The following is a 19,234-nucleotide window of genomic DNA, read 5'->3' on the forward strand; positions in this document are numbered from 1 at the left end:
ACAGCGAATATAAGGGCTCAAAAAGCCATGTCTGATTTATGAGAGTCTAGACAGACAAGTGAAAAATATCAGTACAAGAACAGGTTCTGTTTATTGGAAAGGACAATATTTTTGGATAATGCTCCTACACCAAGAGAACATGTATGTGTTAAACATGTCAGGGCTGGGAGAGAAAGGTATTTTTGTCGAGAGGAAGAACTGGACAACAAGGGGTGGCTTAGTGGTGGGTTTGTTTTTTTTTTCAGATAATTTTCTTTACATTTTGGGAAGTGAGGTAGGAAAAACAAGGCTCTCCTTTTTTTAATCTCAGACTTGAGAGATGCACATGTTCGTGGCTAGTGGAAAATAAAAAGGCAGCAAGAGACTGCGTGCTAACTTGCCTCAGGCTGCTTCTGAGCAGAGTCTACAAAATAATCCAGCCTGCTGAATTGTCTTTGATGCATGGTCCTATCTAGCAAGAATAGCACAACACACAAGTCATGCTCCCGGGAAACCCAAGGGATGCCCCAATAAATTATCATTTCCACCATACAATAATGGTTATATAAAAGTATTGAGAGAATCATTGGAAAAATACTTGCAAACTTGACTTGGAAAAAAATCATCAAAATTAATTAAGATGGAATTATAATTGTGAACTTTGTTTTCTTTGCATTCTATCCCTTACAACTTTTACTCCTATTTTCAAATCAGCCAAGCATACTCAAAAAAAACCCCCGATAAATAAACCCACAAACTGGGACAGAAAGCCAGTATTTACAAAACATACTTGCAGTACATTTTTCCAAAGCGCAATTATTAAAATGCCAGAAGGAATTGTTTATTCCAAACACAGTTCTCAATCCAGCATTATATTTTAAAATCTCAGAATTTAGTCCCAGTTACAGCAAAAGCCACGTAACCTTCAAGGCTTTAAGTAACTCTTGCTCTGAAACGTAAGCAAAAAAATTCAACACATCAAAACATGGCTATGGTTAGGCTGCCTAGATGAGGCAGATGCATTAGTAGTAGCTTCCTACTGAAGCATTTTTAATTAGCTGCTTTCTACAGCTGTAAAAGAGGTACAACAGTGAAGTTTCTCAACTAGTTCTCAACTCTTAACTCAGGCACAGAACAGTTAAACATCTTGGCTAGGATCACACAAAGCACAAGTGAAAGAGTTGTGCTTTCCGGAGCAGTAAACCTCTGCTCAATGCCTTTACACCACCCTTTTAGATAACTCTACAAGATGCATTTTGCATGATTCAACAACTCCAGATACAGACTGCAGTACGGAAGTAGCATACTCAACAGTACATTCTTAATATAGGTTTCCTTTTTATTGATGTTCAGTATCTTTAATCCAAGCCATTTTCATTCTACCATTTAATTAATATTATCAAATGCAGACAAGAGTATCTTCTGAACAGTATACCAGCATTTATGAACACATCAAGCGTATGTATGGCTCCACAAGCCTTTCAGTCACGGAGACAGCTGTCAAGTTAAAAAAAAAATAATAAAAATTTAAAGATTTTTCAAGCAAAGGCAGTACAGAAGCAAAAGCTAAAACTGTGTCCAAGAAGGCTCTGAAAAGCCCTGGAAAACAGGCTGGCAATCTCCTTTCAATTTAAATATAACCTCTCCCTGAAGCAGGCATGTCATCATCATTGGAATCTGTTACTTACTTACCCCACCAGTTCCAAGAGCCTGGCTTGGTGAAGGAAGAAATACAGTATGTGGGAAAACTGTTTTTAAGAGAGATGGCTCTATGCAAGGACCCCCATGAGGTTATCTCTGTGGAGACTGGACAATGACACTTGAACTAGTTGAATGATGTCAACAGAGTAATTACAAGTTAGCTTACAACTGGCTTGAAAGCCACAAGGTGGAATAAGCCTGCTCTGGTTATGACACATGCTTCCATAACTAATACAGAAGTCCTAAACTCTTTTGATTATGATGATAAAGAACTCATTTTGTGAGAAAAACCACAAATAAGCTGATTTTGATACCAGTCTGAAAAAAGACCCAAGCTGATACAGTTTGCTGTTTACTACCACAAGTAATATTTAATGTTTACATTAGGACAGTAGTTAACCCTGCAAAATGCATCCCACATGAATGGCCCTGTCAAAAGAGAACTCAATTCTCTGTATGTTTAAGAATAAAGAAAAGGTCATAAGAAAGGTTATTAGAATCCTAAAGCCTCCTTTTATTTTGGGTAGCATCTCAGGATTGCTTAATATTCCCATCCAGAAGAGTGAAGAAAAACAGGCTGTCAAGAACAGAAATTCTCTGCTTTAAGCAAGCCAAAAAGATAAGCAACCTTTTGGATAGGGACTGGAGATTCTGTCCTTTTACAGACATGTGCCCATCTTACCAATGATTTATTGATGTCCAGTTACCTGGGAAGCAGGTTGTTAGGTGCTCCATTAGTGCTTCTTGTGTGACTTGTTTTCGGGCAGAGTTCATTGCTGAGATGGCCAGGCAAAGGATTTCCCCAAGTGGAATAAACTGTGACTGACTGATGGGAGACATGCTGATGGGTGATACATCACCTGCAAAAAGACAATAGATGTGCAATGAAGTGTTTTGTTTAAACATCTGCTCACAGAACAAGGATGCACAGATAATCGGAGATGATGTGCACAGCTCTCTGGTCTTTGTTACTGAGCTGGAGATAAAACTCTAACTATGGAAAACCATTCAACAGCTTACTTCAAAACTTTGACATAGTGAACTTTGGAAAATGGGAGATATACACTATGCAGACATAGTTTCTCAAAGGATGCCATAGACAGATTCAGAAAAAATGCTATCAAATTAGCACAGTTGCAAAACCTTGTGCTTGCATATCCTGCTAGGTAACTGCACAAATAAAATAGTTGCATGTATTTCTCTGGCCATAAACAGGGAGATTTTCACTCCCCTTACAAAGGCTCATGGCATGGATCACCCACCATTTCCATTTCACAGAATTTAGTAACATTTGCACTCAGTTGATAAAGCACAGACATTCTTTAGAGGCATGAAAGCATCAAACACCTTAAGACTGATACCCTGAATAAATCTCTCCTGGATCTACACGTCAAATGTCTTTGTACGGTATATGTATTTCACTGGTTCCAGGATGGCCTGAAAAAATAACTTTGCTGTAACTTTTCTCATGTTGTCTTTAAAAAGAATTCATTAACCCATACTTAAAAAATCAGTAAAAGAACTTAGAAATGAAAGTTACGGAAGTTACAATTTGGTAATATTAGCATGATTACACAAATACACATAGAATCATAGAACAGTTAGGGTTGGAAAGGACCTTAGGATAATCTAGTTCCAACCCCCCTGCCATGGGCAGGGACACCTCACACTTAACAATGTTATCCAAGGCTCTGTTCAGCCCAGCCTTAAACACCACCAGGGATGGAGCATTCACAACTTCCCTGGACAACCCATTCCACTGCCTCACCACCCTCACAGTAAAGAACTTCTTCAGTATATCCAATCTAAACTTCCCCTATTTAAGTTTGAATCCATTACCCCTTGTCCTGTCACTACAGTCCTAATGAAGAGTCAATCCCCAGCATCCCTATAGGCCCCCTTCAGATACTGGAAGGCTGCTATGAGGTCTCCACGCAGCCTTCTCTTCTCCAGGCTGAACAGCCCCAGCTTTCTCAGCCTGTCTTCATACAGGAGGCACTCCAGACTCCTGATCATCCTCGTGGCCCTCCTCTGGACTTGTCCCAACAGTTCCATGTCCTTTTTATGTTGAGGACACCAGAACTGTATACAATACTCCAAGTGAGGTCTCAAGAGAACAAAATATACATTTGCATTTTACATATTTTATGTAAGTATAGAAATGCTTTAGGTTCTGCTTTGTACCTCTGCTTGAAATGGTAACAGTTCCCCAGCGATCTCAAATAAGGGGAAGTAGAAGGCAAAAGATTTCTTTTGTCAGTGGAAAAAATAAAGAGTAACAGACAGAACAAGGGGTGCTTGGCCATGAATCCTTTTCTGGCTACAGGTCAGTCAATAGCCAGGGATTAAATTTTACCTAAGTGACTTTGAAATCTCAGGAAAATCCCACTGTTTCTATTGTCATGAAGCAATACCTTGTGATCAAATCAGGAATCAAATAGTAGAAATTAATTCAAATTCAAACTTCCCCCCACAGTTTAGAGGATCTAATATTTGCCCTACTAATTCTATATTCCCGTTATGTCTACTAAAGAGGAGGGAACGGCAGTTTCTAAAATTGATGCACGTTAACCTTGCATTACACTCAGTTCTTTGGGGAAAAAAAAAACCTGGCGGGAGTAGCAAATTGCATAACTGCTTCAGTGAGACTTATGAGCAATATTTTTCAATTTGCCCGTTGTACAATCTATTGTACAACAGTGATGCACATTACCCAAGATACGACAATGATTTAAAACACACATTTGTGGTATGCTGTCTCCTGATTGCTTCTGCTTAACCAGGCCTGACTAGATCAATGCTGCAATTCCAACACAGCAGCATTCCTCTGGCTTCCTCAGTGTACCCCAGATTTTCACAGTTCTTACCTGACAACAGAATGATGACCTTAAACATAACCTTTTCCGAACATTTTTCATTCATATACAACTGAAAAGTTCATGCCATGTGCTTTACAGACAGACAATGGCAATCAAGATGATCTTAGGCAGCTTATAAGTAAATGTAGAGAGATGCTTTCACAGGACTTAGGAGCAAACGCCATTTGTTCCCCCATCATTTGAGAATGGTTAAAGAACATTACAGTTATTATATTACTATTTATTCATAACTAAACCTGCTGTCAGCTTGAACTTTGTCATAGAGGAATCTTTGTAATCATCCAGACATGTAAGTTTACCGACTTTGATCAACAGTCACCATGCACTTTGTGTAGGGGATCAGTTTTTTTAGTGATTAGTTTCATATCTAAGAATGATCAGAATTATCTTAAGAATTATGCAGATTTGGCTAAGCGATTTAAGAAATTACTGTCTTTCACATGGAGATTATCTGTGTCATGGGTATCCTTGTCAGCACTACCAAGTTCAGTTCAGTGCAATGTCAAACAGATTGGCATATGTTGTCCTCAGATGAAGTTTAATCCTACCAGGTTCACTGGGCACTGAAATGGACTCCCTGGGTAGCTTTAAGGGCATCCACGTGAAGGGCAGTAACTTCCTGGAGTGTTTTATCTGGATCATCAAAGACCTGGCAATTTCTTAAAACTAAAGCACCATGGCAATAGTATCCTTGTGACTACTCCCAGCCACCCACCCACACTGCCACCTGTGGAGGCAGCAGGATGGAAGAGTGAGAGGAACATCTTCTTCCTTCCCTGAACCCAGACCAATCCACTTACAGGTAATCAGAATGATATTTAATATGTAAGGAACAGGCCTTAATATCATAATCATTTTCCTGAAGTGGGAAAGCAACTCAAGGAAGGTTATACATGAAGCTTAGCAAGTGCTGCTGATTTACATAGGTTTGCTCTCAGCCTCACAGCTGCCCCCAGACAGATGCTGGGACAAGAGCTTGGATCAGTTACACTGCTCATCCACAAGGATCAGCCCATCCCTCCACGCTGACTCCCAAGAGCCTGCAGAGATCCACCTCTGGGATCACTCCCAGCCAGAACTTGTTAACTAAGTACAAGTCAAGAGATAATAAAGTTCATCTGGATTTCAATAACCTTGCACTTTGCACAATCTTTCCTTTTAAAGCAGGGCTCCTGCTCTGTGTGCATAAAACATTCAGTCTGCACATCTGACCTCTGCAAACCGGGCTCTTGTCAAAAGGAACAAGCCAAGAGCTTTCACCAAAATACTAATTATACTGCACATAACTCATCAATACAAAACATTCAGTGTCAGTTCCTTAATATCAACAAAATCTCTAGCAAAGCATACTATAGTTAGTATGTCAGGGTAATACACATCCTGCCCGCAAAGATGACTAGAGTAATCCATGACATCATAACTTAAATGGTTTTAAATGCAACTGAAATGGCCAGCAAATGCTGGTTTATGTGACAGCCTGCCTTTCTGGTTTGTAAGGGACTATGGCCAGTTAAGCCTTACTCTTTTCCACTGAGTGTTTTTCAACCTTCTTTATCACGATAAGGGAGCTCTTGTTTCACCACTGTTGTGCCAGAATTACCTTCATTGCTGGTCCACAACTGCTGGAGATAATTACTGGCTCTTGCTTTAAAAAGGTTAGCAGACATCTGCAAAACTTCCAGCAGACCTAGTCATACAGAGCCAGAACCCCCTCACTCAGGGAAGCTCTGATTTGCCAAGTTTTATCTTAACTATTCTATGGCTCTGGGAAATTACAAGTACTCTGTGGTTATAGTCAAGCACACAAACTTCTTTGATGCACAACAACAGAAAATATCTTGCACCTGTGATTTAAAATATTAACATTGATTATGCACATAAATACCGTTTAGCCTGCTGAGCAGAAGGTTTACTACAACTTCTTTAGGACAGATCTGCTTAAAAAAATCAAATACGCTTTTTCTACATTTTGAAGACCACATCACTTACACAAAACATCTAGCATATGGCTTCTGTTAGCTCTGACTGATGCTTGTCTCAAGCAGCTTTCTTTTGAAATCAAATTACTATCCTTGACTTTCATATGTTTATGTTCCCAATTAAATGAAAACTGAGTCTCAGAAAGCAGTTTTTGCCAGCTGACTGTTTTGTTTAAATACGATCAAGATATATATAGTTTTAGCTCTGTTTCTGTAGTGTCTTTCCAAACTTTTCCCTAAAGAATTGAAAAAAAAAAAAGGAAAAAAAAAGAAAATGTTTTCTAGACTTCTTGATTTCAGTGGCACTTAATTTTCAAAAATACCTAAGCACATAACAGACAATGAATGGGATTTATCCTCATTTATGCCCTGGGGATTTGTAGAGCTACCCTGAGGGGAAAAAAATAATTATTGTTACTTAGAACAACAGATTATGTAGCACATAAACACCTAGCTCTTACACACCACATTTCTGCGGTTGATTTCAAAACATTCCAGAAAACTGGGTAACCATAACTATCCTTAACACACATGATGAAAAAGTGATGGTCTGTAACAGAGCAGGGAACACAATTCACACATCCCGAACCCAAACCAGCCAGAACCTTTCCTGTGCCAGTTCACCTAGTGTCACTGTTCTCTGAAAGTCTAGGTACCACCATCTTGGGAGGAAATGAGGTACACTGTATTCTGCACCATATATCAGCAATCAAACTATCAACTACATACTGATGAGAGAATTTTTATTAGCGATGCCCCTGCTGCAAAGAAGCGACCTCGAAGTCAAACTCTGTCTCAGGAAGTTTACATGAAGAGTGTCTCAAAAATCACCTCTTGACTTATAAATGGAACCAATTCAATACAGCCATTGTGAAGGAAAATTAAGGAAATTACAGTGCAAAGCCAAAGTATATCAGAATTCATAGACACTATTTCCCTGAAATAGCAAAGAGACCCTCTGATTGCACTCAGATCCTGTAAAATGTAGGAAGCCAAAGCACAGTTTCACTTCCCCGTCCACCCTCTCAACACCTTTTCAACTTCTTTTTTCCCTATAAATCAAGTCAAAAAGTAAACGTGATCTTTAGTCTGGTTTCCACATGAAATGAGGCTTGCACAATCACAATCTGTGTGCATGCATGTGCCAGAGGTTGAGCCTCACTGGACAACAGAGATTCATCTAAGAGTGTTTGCTATGCATGCTCCATCTGCACAGAGCTTTGGAGACAGCCACATTCCACTAGATAAGACAGAATCCAGTCAAAAACCACTTGTCAATGGAAATCTGACTTCACTACTTTTGCTGCTTAAAGATCTATGTTTTTAATCAGAAAACACCAAACTAGAGTACAGTAGCTTCATGTTACCTCATGATTATAGTGGTGGTTGCAACAGAAATCCTCTACAAAAAAATTCTTGCCTGTTCTTGTCAACACTCACCTGAGATTTCACTCTGGGAAGAACTACAGAAAGGTCCTTTTTAAACAAAAGGTAGCTAATAAAACCAAAATTACTGATCATAGGCAAGAGGGCTCTTCAGCTTAGAACATCACAACTTTTTTTCTCAAGAATACCACTAAAAAGCCTCTTCTAGAAAAAGCATATTTTCAGATTTTCTTAAAGATGGGACAGATGCTGAAGAACTTACACATCTGGCCGGGGTTGCACATTACCCTTTTTGACCCCAAACCCCAGCCTGAGTCACTCTAATTACAGAATACTTAACACAAACGTGGCAAACAAAATCTTTCTCATGTGAACGCACAATGATATTTCTGTCTGATTAAACAACAGGAAAGAATAGGAAGAACATGCAGATTTCTGTATTACCCAGATTACTCCGAAATACCTTGGATCTGCACTAGCACACTAGCACAGAAAAGAACACATTTTACTGGGAAAATCTGAAATAAAGAAAATTGGAATGTGCATTGCTTATGCTGTTCTCAGACATCCTCCTTTTGAACTACATCTACTAGAATATCTTACGAACAAAGCTGCTGGTTCTGTTTACTAGAAACAGTTAAACTAGACAAGATGACTGGTAACAATAAGGAAAACTACATTAAAGTTTTGTCCATTTATTTCTGTTTAAAAACAGCTTCAACAAAGGCTCAACAAACACAGTAACATACATTTGCTAGCCAGCTAACTCCTTCTGCACTTCTGAAATGCATGCACACAAAAACATATCTTCCCTTGCAGACACAAATCACAACTGCCTCAAGAATGTGACCTGGCAATGTGACCACTTCAATTCTAACCAGCCTGAAGAAAACACAGCAACCTTAATAATGACTAGGCATATGACAAACACTTGCCTCTGAGCAAAGTTCTAGTCCCTTGCCAGTTATTAACTCCACACATGCAAACTGATCTTTTTAATAGTTCTGACCCAGCTAAAATCATGATCTCCAGGTTCAGCAAGTGGCACTAACTTTCAGAAAGAGGTGTTAAATTGCCCACAGTCAGCAGACTTGTCTTATGTGCATTCATCCTGCGTATTTCCTGTGATTTAAATTACCTTTTCTTTGTTCATGTCCTGTGGCCAGCTGCCTCCTGGTCCAAAGTGATATCCCAGCACATGTTACAACTATGATCATAGAGAGTTTCTGGTGGAGCACGGAACTTTCCCAGAGGATTCAGTCAAGGAGATTCTGGTGGTGTTGCTTACGCTGGGAAGGAGGAGGGTGGGACTGCGTTTTTTTAATATATTGTGTGCTTTAGAATTTGTTGCCTCAAACAGTATTTTTCAAATGCATTTTTTAATAAATGTCCATGTCAATATTCCTGGCACACAATATGTTAAAAAAGCAGGACTTACCTGAACCCCTATGGTCTGGTTCCATGCTCCAGGACAGTATCCAGAGTAGCTGTGATGTAACAACAATGTGCATACTGGGGTTTTATATCACTGTGGAAGCTGGCAGAATGCAGCCTAGGTCAGTGCCACAGGACCTGAAAGAAGAAAAACAAAGCACGCTTTTAGGCAGTAATATGCTGAACACCCACCTCTTAAAGGAGATCAGGGCTTCCAGAAAACAAAAAATAATGTGGTATCAGTGCATGCAGGTCCACTGAAAGGAATGTTATTGCACATATTTCACGATTCTCACACAAGCACAAGAAATAAATGGTTAAGAAATGACAGGGGAGGTGGAGGCAGAGAATCTAAAAGGGACTACAAATATAACTCCCCCACAGTGTTTTGAAAACATCTCTCTCCTTTTGCCCTATTTCCAGGGAATGGCTGGAATCACATTCTGACACCACCCCCTGTTCTGAAGGCACTCACAGTCTTTGCAAAGCACCCCTCCACTGCAGTGCCTCAGGATTCTGCAGTGTCACTCCTCTTCTGCCTGGCTCTCTGCAAAGTGAAGTCATAGGAATGGATCAGCCAACCTGACTTCTCACTACCCTGCCCAGAATCCTTTGTGAACTGAAATGAGTCATCGCTCTGAAAAAATCCACAGCGCAGTGTTCCAGGTTTCTCCCTACGTCTGCACTGGCTTCTTTGTCTTTGAAACAAGTGCCTATGCTTCTGGAACGGTGCCCAGCTGCATTGTACATGATAACAAGCCAGCCTCCTCATTAAGTGGACAAGAAAGCTATTTACATGCATTAACAAAGACAAGTTAAAGCTTTAACCTTCCAATCAAGACAAAAAATTTACCCCTGAAGTATCTTTCTGATGTAATACACAGCCCCCAACACACCACACCACAAATGAACAGTCGTAAGGACACAGAGAGGCATTTCCTTATTCACCATTTACCATGACACTTACCAGTTTTTATTCTATTGATTAAAAAGATTTACTCTTCTTTGTCAGTCCTGAAGAATGCTGCAGACCTGCACATATCATACAGCTCTGCTGTACACTGGATCGAAGCTGTGCTGCTGCAAACTTTATCAAAAATTGGGAGCAGTGGACAAGCTCATTTTTCATCATCCCATTCACCCTTAGGGCTTACAACAAAGTCAGCCCTGAAACCACGCCAGACAGAAAACGACAAACTGCTCCAACTGCCGCTGCCACTGACAAAGAAGGTAATGATCAGAACGAGGTCACTGTGTCAGGATCTCTCTCAGTGCTAGGTTTGCCTTCATTTGGTAAGGATATGCTAAGCTAAAGCATCAGGAAAACACAGGAGAAGACATAGGAATAATGTGCAATGACAGACAGATGCTAGGAGAAACATTTTCAGTTGCTGGAAATTTTCTTTTAAGACAAGGAAACATTTAAACTTACCTTAACTGCAAAAAAACTAGCTCTACGTGTGATCTAGTCATCAAAATGAGAAGTCCAATATGCAGAAATGGAGGGACAACAGAAAAAGGGAGTGCTGCCATGAGGCACTTATTAAAAGTTTTCTTTATCCTAAGCACTCTGAAATGTTTTGAAGCATAGTATGAATATAGTCCATAAAATCCTGAAACACAGCAGGATTCACCTGTGCTGTGCTCAACAGGCAGTTCTCCCAGGTTCTCCCCTAAATGATCACACCAAGTTTTCAGGACTGAATGAAATACAAAGGTCACCACCTCCCTATGCTGCAAGACATAGTAGGCTTACAACTACCATGGCAGTGAAAGAGGCAAACCCAGCCTAAAATAAGTCTGTGGAAGTGCTTCAAGAGGACAAGTAAACAGCTTGCATAGTGAAAAACACTTTTTGTTTACAGGTCTATGGGCACTCTTAGGTGGTAAGGCCATATTTACAGGCTAATTTACAAGTGTAAGGTAAGCTGGGTGTTTTGCTACATATGCAGTTACACACTAGCCAAGATCTCAGTATTAAAGCACTGGCTTTTGCCAGTCATCGACTTCTGTGTTCCCTGAAAGGCCTTATCCCAGGAAATCTTCCTTCAACTTTACAGGAGTTTTGCCTTCCCTGGGGCTACAGGATCAGCCGCAAATCCTCTAATGAATCCAATTTGGCACTTACAATGTTTGGGTCCCCCAGGATCATCCTGCGGAGTTGCTGCTAAGCCAACACCCACTTTACAGCAACCAAACTCATTCCAAGTAGAAAAATTTCTGCAGGCTTTAAAGGGAATTACAACATGCACCTACTGAAAGAAAAAAACAAGTGCTCTGATCTGCTTTTCATTTGCACCAGACAACATTCATGCACAGCTAAATAGCTGGGCTTGTGCATGCAATACTGTTTTCATACACAAGTACAAGTTCCTGCAGCAGCAGTCATGCTACTATCACCAAAGTTAAAATACTGACAGAAGGAAGATAAAGGTAATACCACAGCCTGAATACCCTTTCTCTCTAACAAATTTCTCTAGGACTTCAACCCAAATTATAAAGTCAGGACCAGCCTGACTCCTCTGAACAGACTTACACAACTGTAAGCTGAGTGAGAGAATTCCCCTTGCACATGTGACACCTTGGAGACACCTAGAACGCACTAAGCATGCGCATGCACCTAGGGTTCGCATACATCTAGTGTGCATAAGCACCCAGGTATCCTTTACTCAATTCATCAGCAATTACACAGCTCTTTAATCAGTATTAAGAACAGCAAGAAGTGCCTGGTATCTCAAGCATGGCAGAGAGAAAAAGTGAAAGGAGAAACCAGCAGCAGAGAAAATGGAAATAAGAATGTTTAGAAGAGCTAAAGTTGATGAATAAACTGCTATCATTAGTCATGATACCCAGCGTGACCTCTCAGGGGGAAGACCTAGAGAAAATTTCCAGTCAAGGCAGCTACTCTGTTCCTCCATCCCACATCTTCCCCCAGCATATGACAGGAGTTGGTACTGAAACAAAAGCTGCCTTACTGAAAGTGTACAGCACAAATATGCCATGCACTTCTCTCTGTGTAACTCCATGCATGCACATGCATCTGAATAGACCAGTACAGAATACAACATTGCCTGAGACAGATGGATCTCCATCATACGCTGACAAAGCAGATGACGTAAAAATCCCATTTTCTTTCTTTGCACATGCATTGTTGTGGAGTTGAATACAGACTCCTTTGTGAAACTCCAATTTATTTTGCATACATCCTTGAGTCCTCCTGAGCCAGGGCCTGGGATTCCCTTCCTTTGCCACAGCCCCTTCATCATCACCAGAGGAAAACTGAAGAGGAGGAAAGTAATATGCTCAAATAGCGGGGACAGAACAAAAGGGTTAAAAATGAACACCACCAGAAGACGCCATAGTGGTTATCAAGAGCATAGGAAAATTCAAGACTAGCACGTACCAGTTTCAGTGGATCCCAATTTCTGGAGGCTAGCGTCAGCACTCAGCATTCAGTCTATAGTTGCAGAGACTACGGTCATCTATCATGATTCCTTCTACAAGAACCAACTTCACAAAGCAGGATGCTGTGGAGGACAGTGTCAAACACTTTGCACAAGTCCAGGTAGATGACATGAGTCATTCTTTCCTTACCCACCCATGCTGTAACTGCTGTAGGTAGCCACCAAATCTGTCAGGCTCAACTTGGCCTTGGTGAAACCATGCTGGCTGTCACCAGCCACCTCCTTATTTTCCATGTGCCTCAGCACAGTTTCTAGGAGGAACTTCTCTATGATCTTGCCAGGCACCAAGGTGAGACTGACTGGTCTGTAGTTTCCCGAGTCTACCTTTTTCCCCTATTTAAAAATGGAGGTTATGTTTTCCCTTTTCCAGTCAGCAGGAACTCCACTAGACTGCCATGATTTCTCAAATATGACAGATAACGGCTTGGCAACTACACTCGCCAGTTCCCTCAGAAGCCGTGGTTGCATCTCATCAAGTCCCATGGACTTGTGCACCTTCAGGTTCCTTAGATGGTTTTGAACCCGACCTTCTCCTACAATAGGCAGTTCTTCATTTTCTGACTCCTTTCTTTCGCCTTCTGCAACCTGGGCGGTGCAGCTGAAACACTTGCAGCCAAGACTCAAGGCAAAAAAAGTTGTTGAGTTCCTCAGCCTTCTCCATATTCCAGGTAACCAGGTCTCACGCGCTTCCTTCTGGAGAGGGCCCATCTTTCTTTCATCACCAATGTACCTATAGAAGCTTTTGTTGTTGCCCTTGATGTCCCTGGCCAGATTCACTTCTGTCAGGGCTTCCATTTTCCTAACCTGATCCCTGGCTGCTTGGACGGTTTCTCTGTATTCCTCCCAGGCTACCTGTCCTTGCTTCCACCTCTGTAGGCTTCCTTTTTTTGTCTGAGTTTGTTCAGGAGCTTCTTGTTCATCTACACAGGCCTCCTCTCTTGGTTAGGATGCATCATTCCTGAGCTTGGAGGAGGTGATTCTTGAGTACTGACCAGCTTTCTTGGGCCCCTCTTCCCTCCAGAGCTTTCATCCCATGGTATTCTACCAAGCAGATCCGTCAAAAGGCCAAAGTCCACTGTCCTGAAGTCCAGGGTATTGCTGTGCAACTTCCTCACTGCCTAAGAATCTCAAACTCTACCATTTCATGGGCACTGCAGCCCAGGCTGCCCTTGAGCTTCACATTCCCCACCAACCCCTCCTTGTTGGTGATAACAAGGTCCAGCATAGCCCCTCTTCTTATTGGTTCCTCTATCACTTGGAGAAGGAAATTATCATCAATGCATTCCAGGAATCTCGTGGATTGCTTATGCCCTACTGGGTCCCCCCTCTAACAGATATCAGGAGTTGAAGTCCCTCACAAGGACCAGAGCTTGTGAACACAAGGCCACTTCTATCTGTCTTTAGGGGACTCATCCACTCAGTCTTCCTGGTTGAGTGGCCTGTAGCAGACCCCCACTGTAATGTCCTCTGCACCTGCTGGCCCTTTAATCCTGACCCATAAGCTCCTGGCTGGCTCCTCCTCCATCCTCAGGCAGAGTTCCATGCACTCCAGCTGGTCACTGACATTGAGGGCAACACCTCCTCCTTACCTACCCTGCCTGTCCTTCATGAAGACTATATCCTTCCATTCCAATATACCAGTCATAGGAAACATCTCACCACATCTCTGTGATGCCAGTAAGATCATAGCCCTGCAGGTGTGTGCACATCTGACTCTTGTTATTCCCCATGCTAAATGCCTACGTGCAGGCACATATAAGGTGGGCCCCCAGTGAAGCCAATCTACTGGCTGGAGTGGCCAGAATGCCTTTATGATGCTCCTCAGGTGTCTTCCTGCTGACTTGTGATCCCTCTCCAGGCTCTGGACATCTGGCACTGGCATCAGACTGGTAGGAGTGGGATGGACTGAGGTTGCCCTCAATCAAATAGATAAAAATGTACACTGATATTTCTTTAGGAAATTTCTTAATCCTAAAAACGTTGACACATTAGTGCTCTACTAATAACCAGTTATTTGCAGAATGCTAATAAGTTCCACTTGGCTTACCTGAACAAATCTCCTGGTTCTTTAAGAAATCACTTACAAAAACACAAGAGGGAACATGATCAGGGTATTAAATTCAGCAATATCCCAACAAGTAATGCCCATCTGTTTTTGTGCTAATGTTGTCTAGGAGCTTAAATTACTCTCTCTTTTTTCCTCTCCTGCTGCTTATACCCTGATGTATTTGCGGAGAACATACCTCCCCTCCTTCAGATGTCATTCCACTGGCTTTAATAAAAACACTCTCTTTTGGCGTTCTTTCGTATGTCTGCCCCCCTGTCCCTTTAATCTTTCTAGAGGACTCATCTACATTTACTCAAACTTATGTAACTTTGCTTTAAAAAGCAACCACCAGAATTCTGCACCATGTTCTGGTGCTCCAGCTAACCTCTTGCCTGCATCAAGGTACAAGGAAATGAAAATTTCCATACTTTTAGTAGAAATACCCTGCCCTATATATATATATAGTAACTTGCTTTTTTTCATAGCTGTACTACATTATACTACATTTACTGTCACCAGTTCCACATCTTTTTTTATGCTGTCTGCAACTAATGAGTTTGACGCGAATACTCCCGGGTTTGACTCCCCAGACCATGATCTTGTCTGTTATACTCTAACGGCTCACTCCATGGATATGATGAAGGATCACTGACAATCAAATCCTTATTTGTTACCCATTTTTTAAGCATCTCCACTTTATCACATGATAAAGAGTATCATAAAAACAGAAATGAAAAACAATCAATACTTTAAATGTTACCTAATGCAGGACAAACCTATAACCCCAGAACATGCTTGCTAATACAACAACCCAGTAAACAGCATTTGAATGAACCTATCACATCTCAACAGGAAAAACAAAGCAACCCACAAAACTCCCTCCCACAAAAGCCCAGTAGGTGAAACAATTCTCTTTTTAGATTTATGATATTATATTTCACTGATAGCTCAATAGTAAGCATATTTTAAACCACACAGAAGAATTCTCTAATAGATTTTCTACCTAGGACCACGGGATAGGAGGGGAGGAAGGTTTGGGGCTTTTTTTGCTTAGAAACCTGTTACTATTAAATTAATTTGACTAACGTTAAAGCAATATTGTCACTGACCATGCCACCACCCCACCCCATCAAAAACAAAGCCTGCCTGTTTTCTGGCAGCAAACAATAAATGCAAGGAAAGATAGAAGCAGTAAAAAAAATCTGACACTAGAGGAAATTTGGCAAGAGAAAGTGAGCACATGAGGAACGAAAGGGAGAAAAAAAAAACCCAAACCAAGAAACAATGATAAACCGAGATGTTTTCTTTTAGGGTGGAAATTTTATAAAGGCAGAGGAAAAACCTCCTCTTTGCAAACGCTCCGGAAAGCACAGAACATGGCTGCTGAAACATAACAATCAGCGCGTCTTAGCCAAACATTCTTCACTACCCTCTTCAGTTTAGCCAGAACGCATTTTCAGTGTGGCTGATGGGGATCAGGGGATGCTGCAACACATACTCAGCAAGAGTCCAGTCAGCAGCTAAAATTCTTGAAAGGTGAAGGACGATCAGCAATGCAACCCAACAACATAGCACACCCTCCCTCATCTACATTGACTGCTGTAACCATGGAAAGATTTTTATCCTGAAGATGATACTGCAGTGCTTACAGCTTTTCAAACAAATCGTGATGACCGGCAGATAACTTCAGGTTAAAATAAGAACCTGCAACACTGAACACAAGTCCCATGGTACTACAGCAGCCTTTAACAGCCCAGTTTTTCCTGGCTGGGAGAGAACTGATGAAAAGGCCAGGCATGGAATCAATTAAAATAGTGCCAAAGTGGTTTTAAAAAGAAAAGGTTAGACACCCCAAAGACTTAGCAGTTGAGAGTTGACTGGGTCATTTTCTCCCTATGGTGGAAAGCAGAATTTTCACTATGGCTGGAGTACATTTAAGATGTACTTTAATGCTGATGAAATCAAAATATCTTACACCCTAATACATGGAGTAGCTATATCAGGATATTCTGCCTCCCTGATACACCTGTGTGGGGTAGATACAGTGCCAATGTTTCCCACAGCAGCTCAAAACACTTCCCAACTCTGTCCCTTAGTCTCCCCTCCATGGGGATCAGCTGTGAGAATGGGAACATGGCAAATGCCATGGCACAACAGTTCAGCAACTCACTACATCTGCTGCCTCTCTCATGCTGATCAAGCACCTTAGAGGAAGCGTTAAAAAAGCAACTGCACACACTGCCACACACATACTGCATCTTAAACTGTCCTAAAGACAGCTCTTTTGCGATCCTCAAGAGCTGGCAGATTGTAATTTTTTTCTCCTAATTAGTATCACTACCACCAAATGCAGCAATCAAAAGCTACCTCCTCAAATAAATGATCGTACCTGGAACAGGGGTTCCCACAATGAAACATCTAGATTGAATGTTTCCTCCTGTCCATTTCACATGGGTTTTGTTTCTTAATTTTACTGAGCATTTGTTTTATTACAGGAAGCAGTAAATCAAAACCTAAACCAGCCATTTTACTACTGTTGCAACAGTAACACCTCCTTACCTCCTGTTCTTTAAGTGAAATTTCAGGAATTTGAAAATATCCTTGTACGTGAGCCATAAAACTAAACCTGGTTTCCAAAACAAGGATAAAATTACCAGTTTCACAGGCCTCTCTTGCATGACTTCTTACGTATCTCCTTATTTACAGTCTTAGGTTTAGAACCCCCCGACTCATCTAACAGGTTCACCACTGACTCCAGCAACATGCAAACCATGCTCCTAAAGTATGAAACCCAACATATTTGAGCACTATTTTGTCACCATTCCCTTGCATTGCCTCCCATTATACTGCTGATGTCACTATTCTGCAGAATTGCTCAGCTGTTTTACTCAGCTGTCGCTAGTGCCTTCTGAAGTCCTCCGCAGCAGTCTTAATGAACCTGAACAACTGTGCTCTGACAGATAGGGTTACCACTTCATTATCCATTCCACCCTTCACATTTCTATTATAGCTATTAAACCCCAAACATTTGGTATTGATCTCTGCTGCACAGAACATTTGGCATTGATCCCTGCAGCACAGAACACTGTTAACCATTTCTAGAGACCAGAACTGGCCATTGTACTTTTTTCTCCTCTGTATTTTAAACTGAACAAGAGTTTTCTCTTGGACTCCCACCAAGCATTTTTAAAGCACTAGAGCATGCTAGAGTCCTTGTCCTCCCCAAGTGTCCCAGTTTTCTGAAAGATGAAAGCAATAAAAATAGTTGTATCTTTGCCCTCTTATTCAGAATAGAGACCTAAACTAGGATATCAAGACTAGATTCCTGAGATGATCTGAGGAGCTGATGATAATCTCAAACTGAACTAAACCAAAAGGCTAGCAAAAGGAGAGATATGGGACAATTTCTTGAACAAATCTGGTATGTAACCACTGGACACAGAGAGAAAATCACATATAACAAATTTTGAGATCAAAGCACACTGGATGTAGAAATACAAGCTCTGAATGACTACATTTTATGCCACAGCAAAATATTTTCTTAACACACATTGAAAAAACAAAGGGTCATTCCTTATTCTGGACTAAACGAAAAAAGGGCTTACAGTTACTGCCATATTCTTTCAACAGGCAGTACTTGAACTCACCCAGAGCTTATGGGCCCAAAGGCACATGACTGCTATTTCAAAGCATAAAAAACGGTCTCTATCAGAGCTGGTGCTTGACAAGGCTCTTTGCTTCAAAAGCAGTAAATACCAAATTGCACATGGTGAAGGGGATGGTGCATGCCTCTTTCCTCACCTGGCTACCCCCTTTGGGAGGCTGGAACTGCTGAGTACACCAGCCTTTGGAAACACTTCATGGGATATTAAGCAGCACTGAAAGTGGTTTTTGAAACTTCTGCTGTTCTTCCTGCCTGTTTGGTAGCTCTAGTCTTACAGAGTGATGTTGAAGCCACTCTACATCAAAACCTAAGATTTAAAAACTAAATTAGTAGCAGAAGATAGGAAAGAAAAAACAAGAAGCAATGCAAGTAAGAAAAAACACAGGAAAGGTTAAAAAGAAATGTGAGGGAAGAGATGATTTTTGTTTGATTCCTAAAGCAGGCAATTCAGCATATGTGATGTTACTGATGAAAGAGGACTTGTTAAAGAATCCAAATGCTTAGCAGGGCTAAACGGAAGCAGGAATAACCACCAAATGGTAAGAAATAAAATTAGTACCTCCAGCTGTAGGAAGGCTGAGAAAATATAAGGGTCTACAGAATTGCTAGAATAAGCAACTTGGGAACGGCTGCTTGTGCCAGTGAAGAAAGAAGTGAACAAAAGGACAGTTGTTTTGTGAAGGCCAATCTTCATGTGCTCT

At 41.1% G+C, this 19,234-nt stretch overlaps 1 protein-coding gene across 7 annotated transcripts in view; it reads right to left on the reverse strand.

The window, feature by feature from the left end:
- The window catches only part of STOX2 (storkhead box 2), a 148,520-nt gene that overhangs the window by 17,507 nt on the left and 111,779 nt on the right, over positions 1–19,234 (reverse strand). For 5 of the 7 annotated variants that reach the window (XM_061474306.1, XM_061474353.1, XM_061474336.1 and 2 more), the window contains one exon: positions 2,388–2,540. In XM_061474306.1, the coding sequence (XP_061330290.1) occupies positions 2,388–2,540 (153 nt within the window). Of the gene's footprint in view, positions 1–2,387; positions 2,541–9,362; positions 9,497–9,833; positions 9,979–19,234 lie in introns of those variants that run through there. The other 2 variants (XM_061474324.1, XM_061474342.1) reach the window with 2 other exon arrangements.

The sequence above is a fragment of the Pezoporus flaviventris genome, unplaced genomic scaffold, assembly GCF_033815535.1.
Source record: "Pezoporus flaviventris isolate CSIRO_AGI_PZ_B2104156 unplaced genomic scaffold, CSIRO_AGI_Pfla_v1 ptg000002l, whole genome shotgun sequence".
Taxonomy (NCBI): domain Eukaryota; kingdom Metazoa; phylum Chordata; class Aves; order Psittaciformes; family Psittacidae; genus Pezoporus; species Pezoporus flaviventris.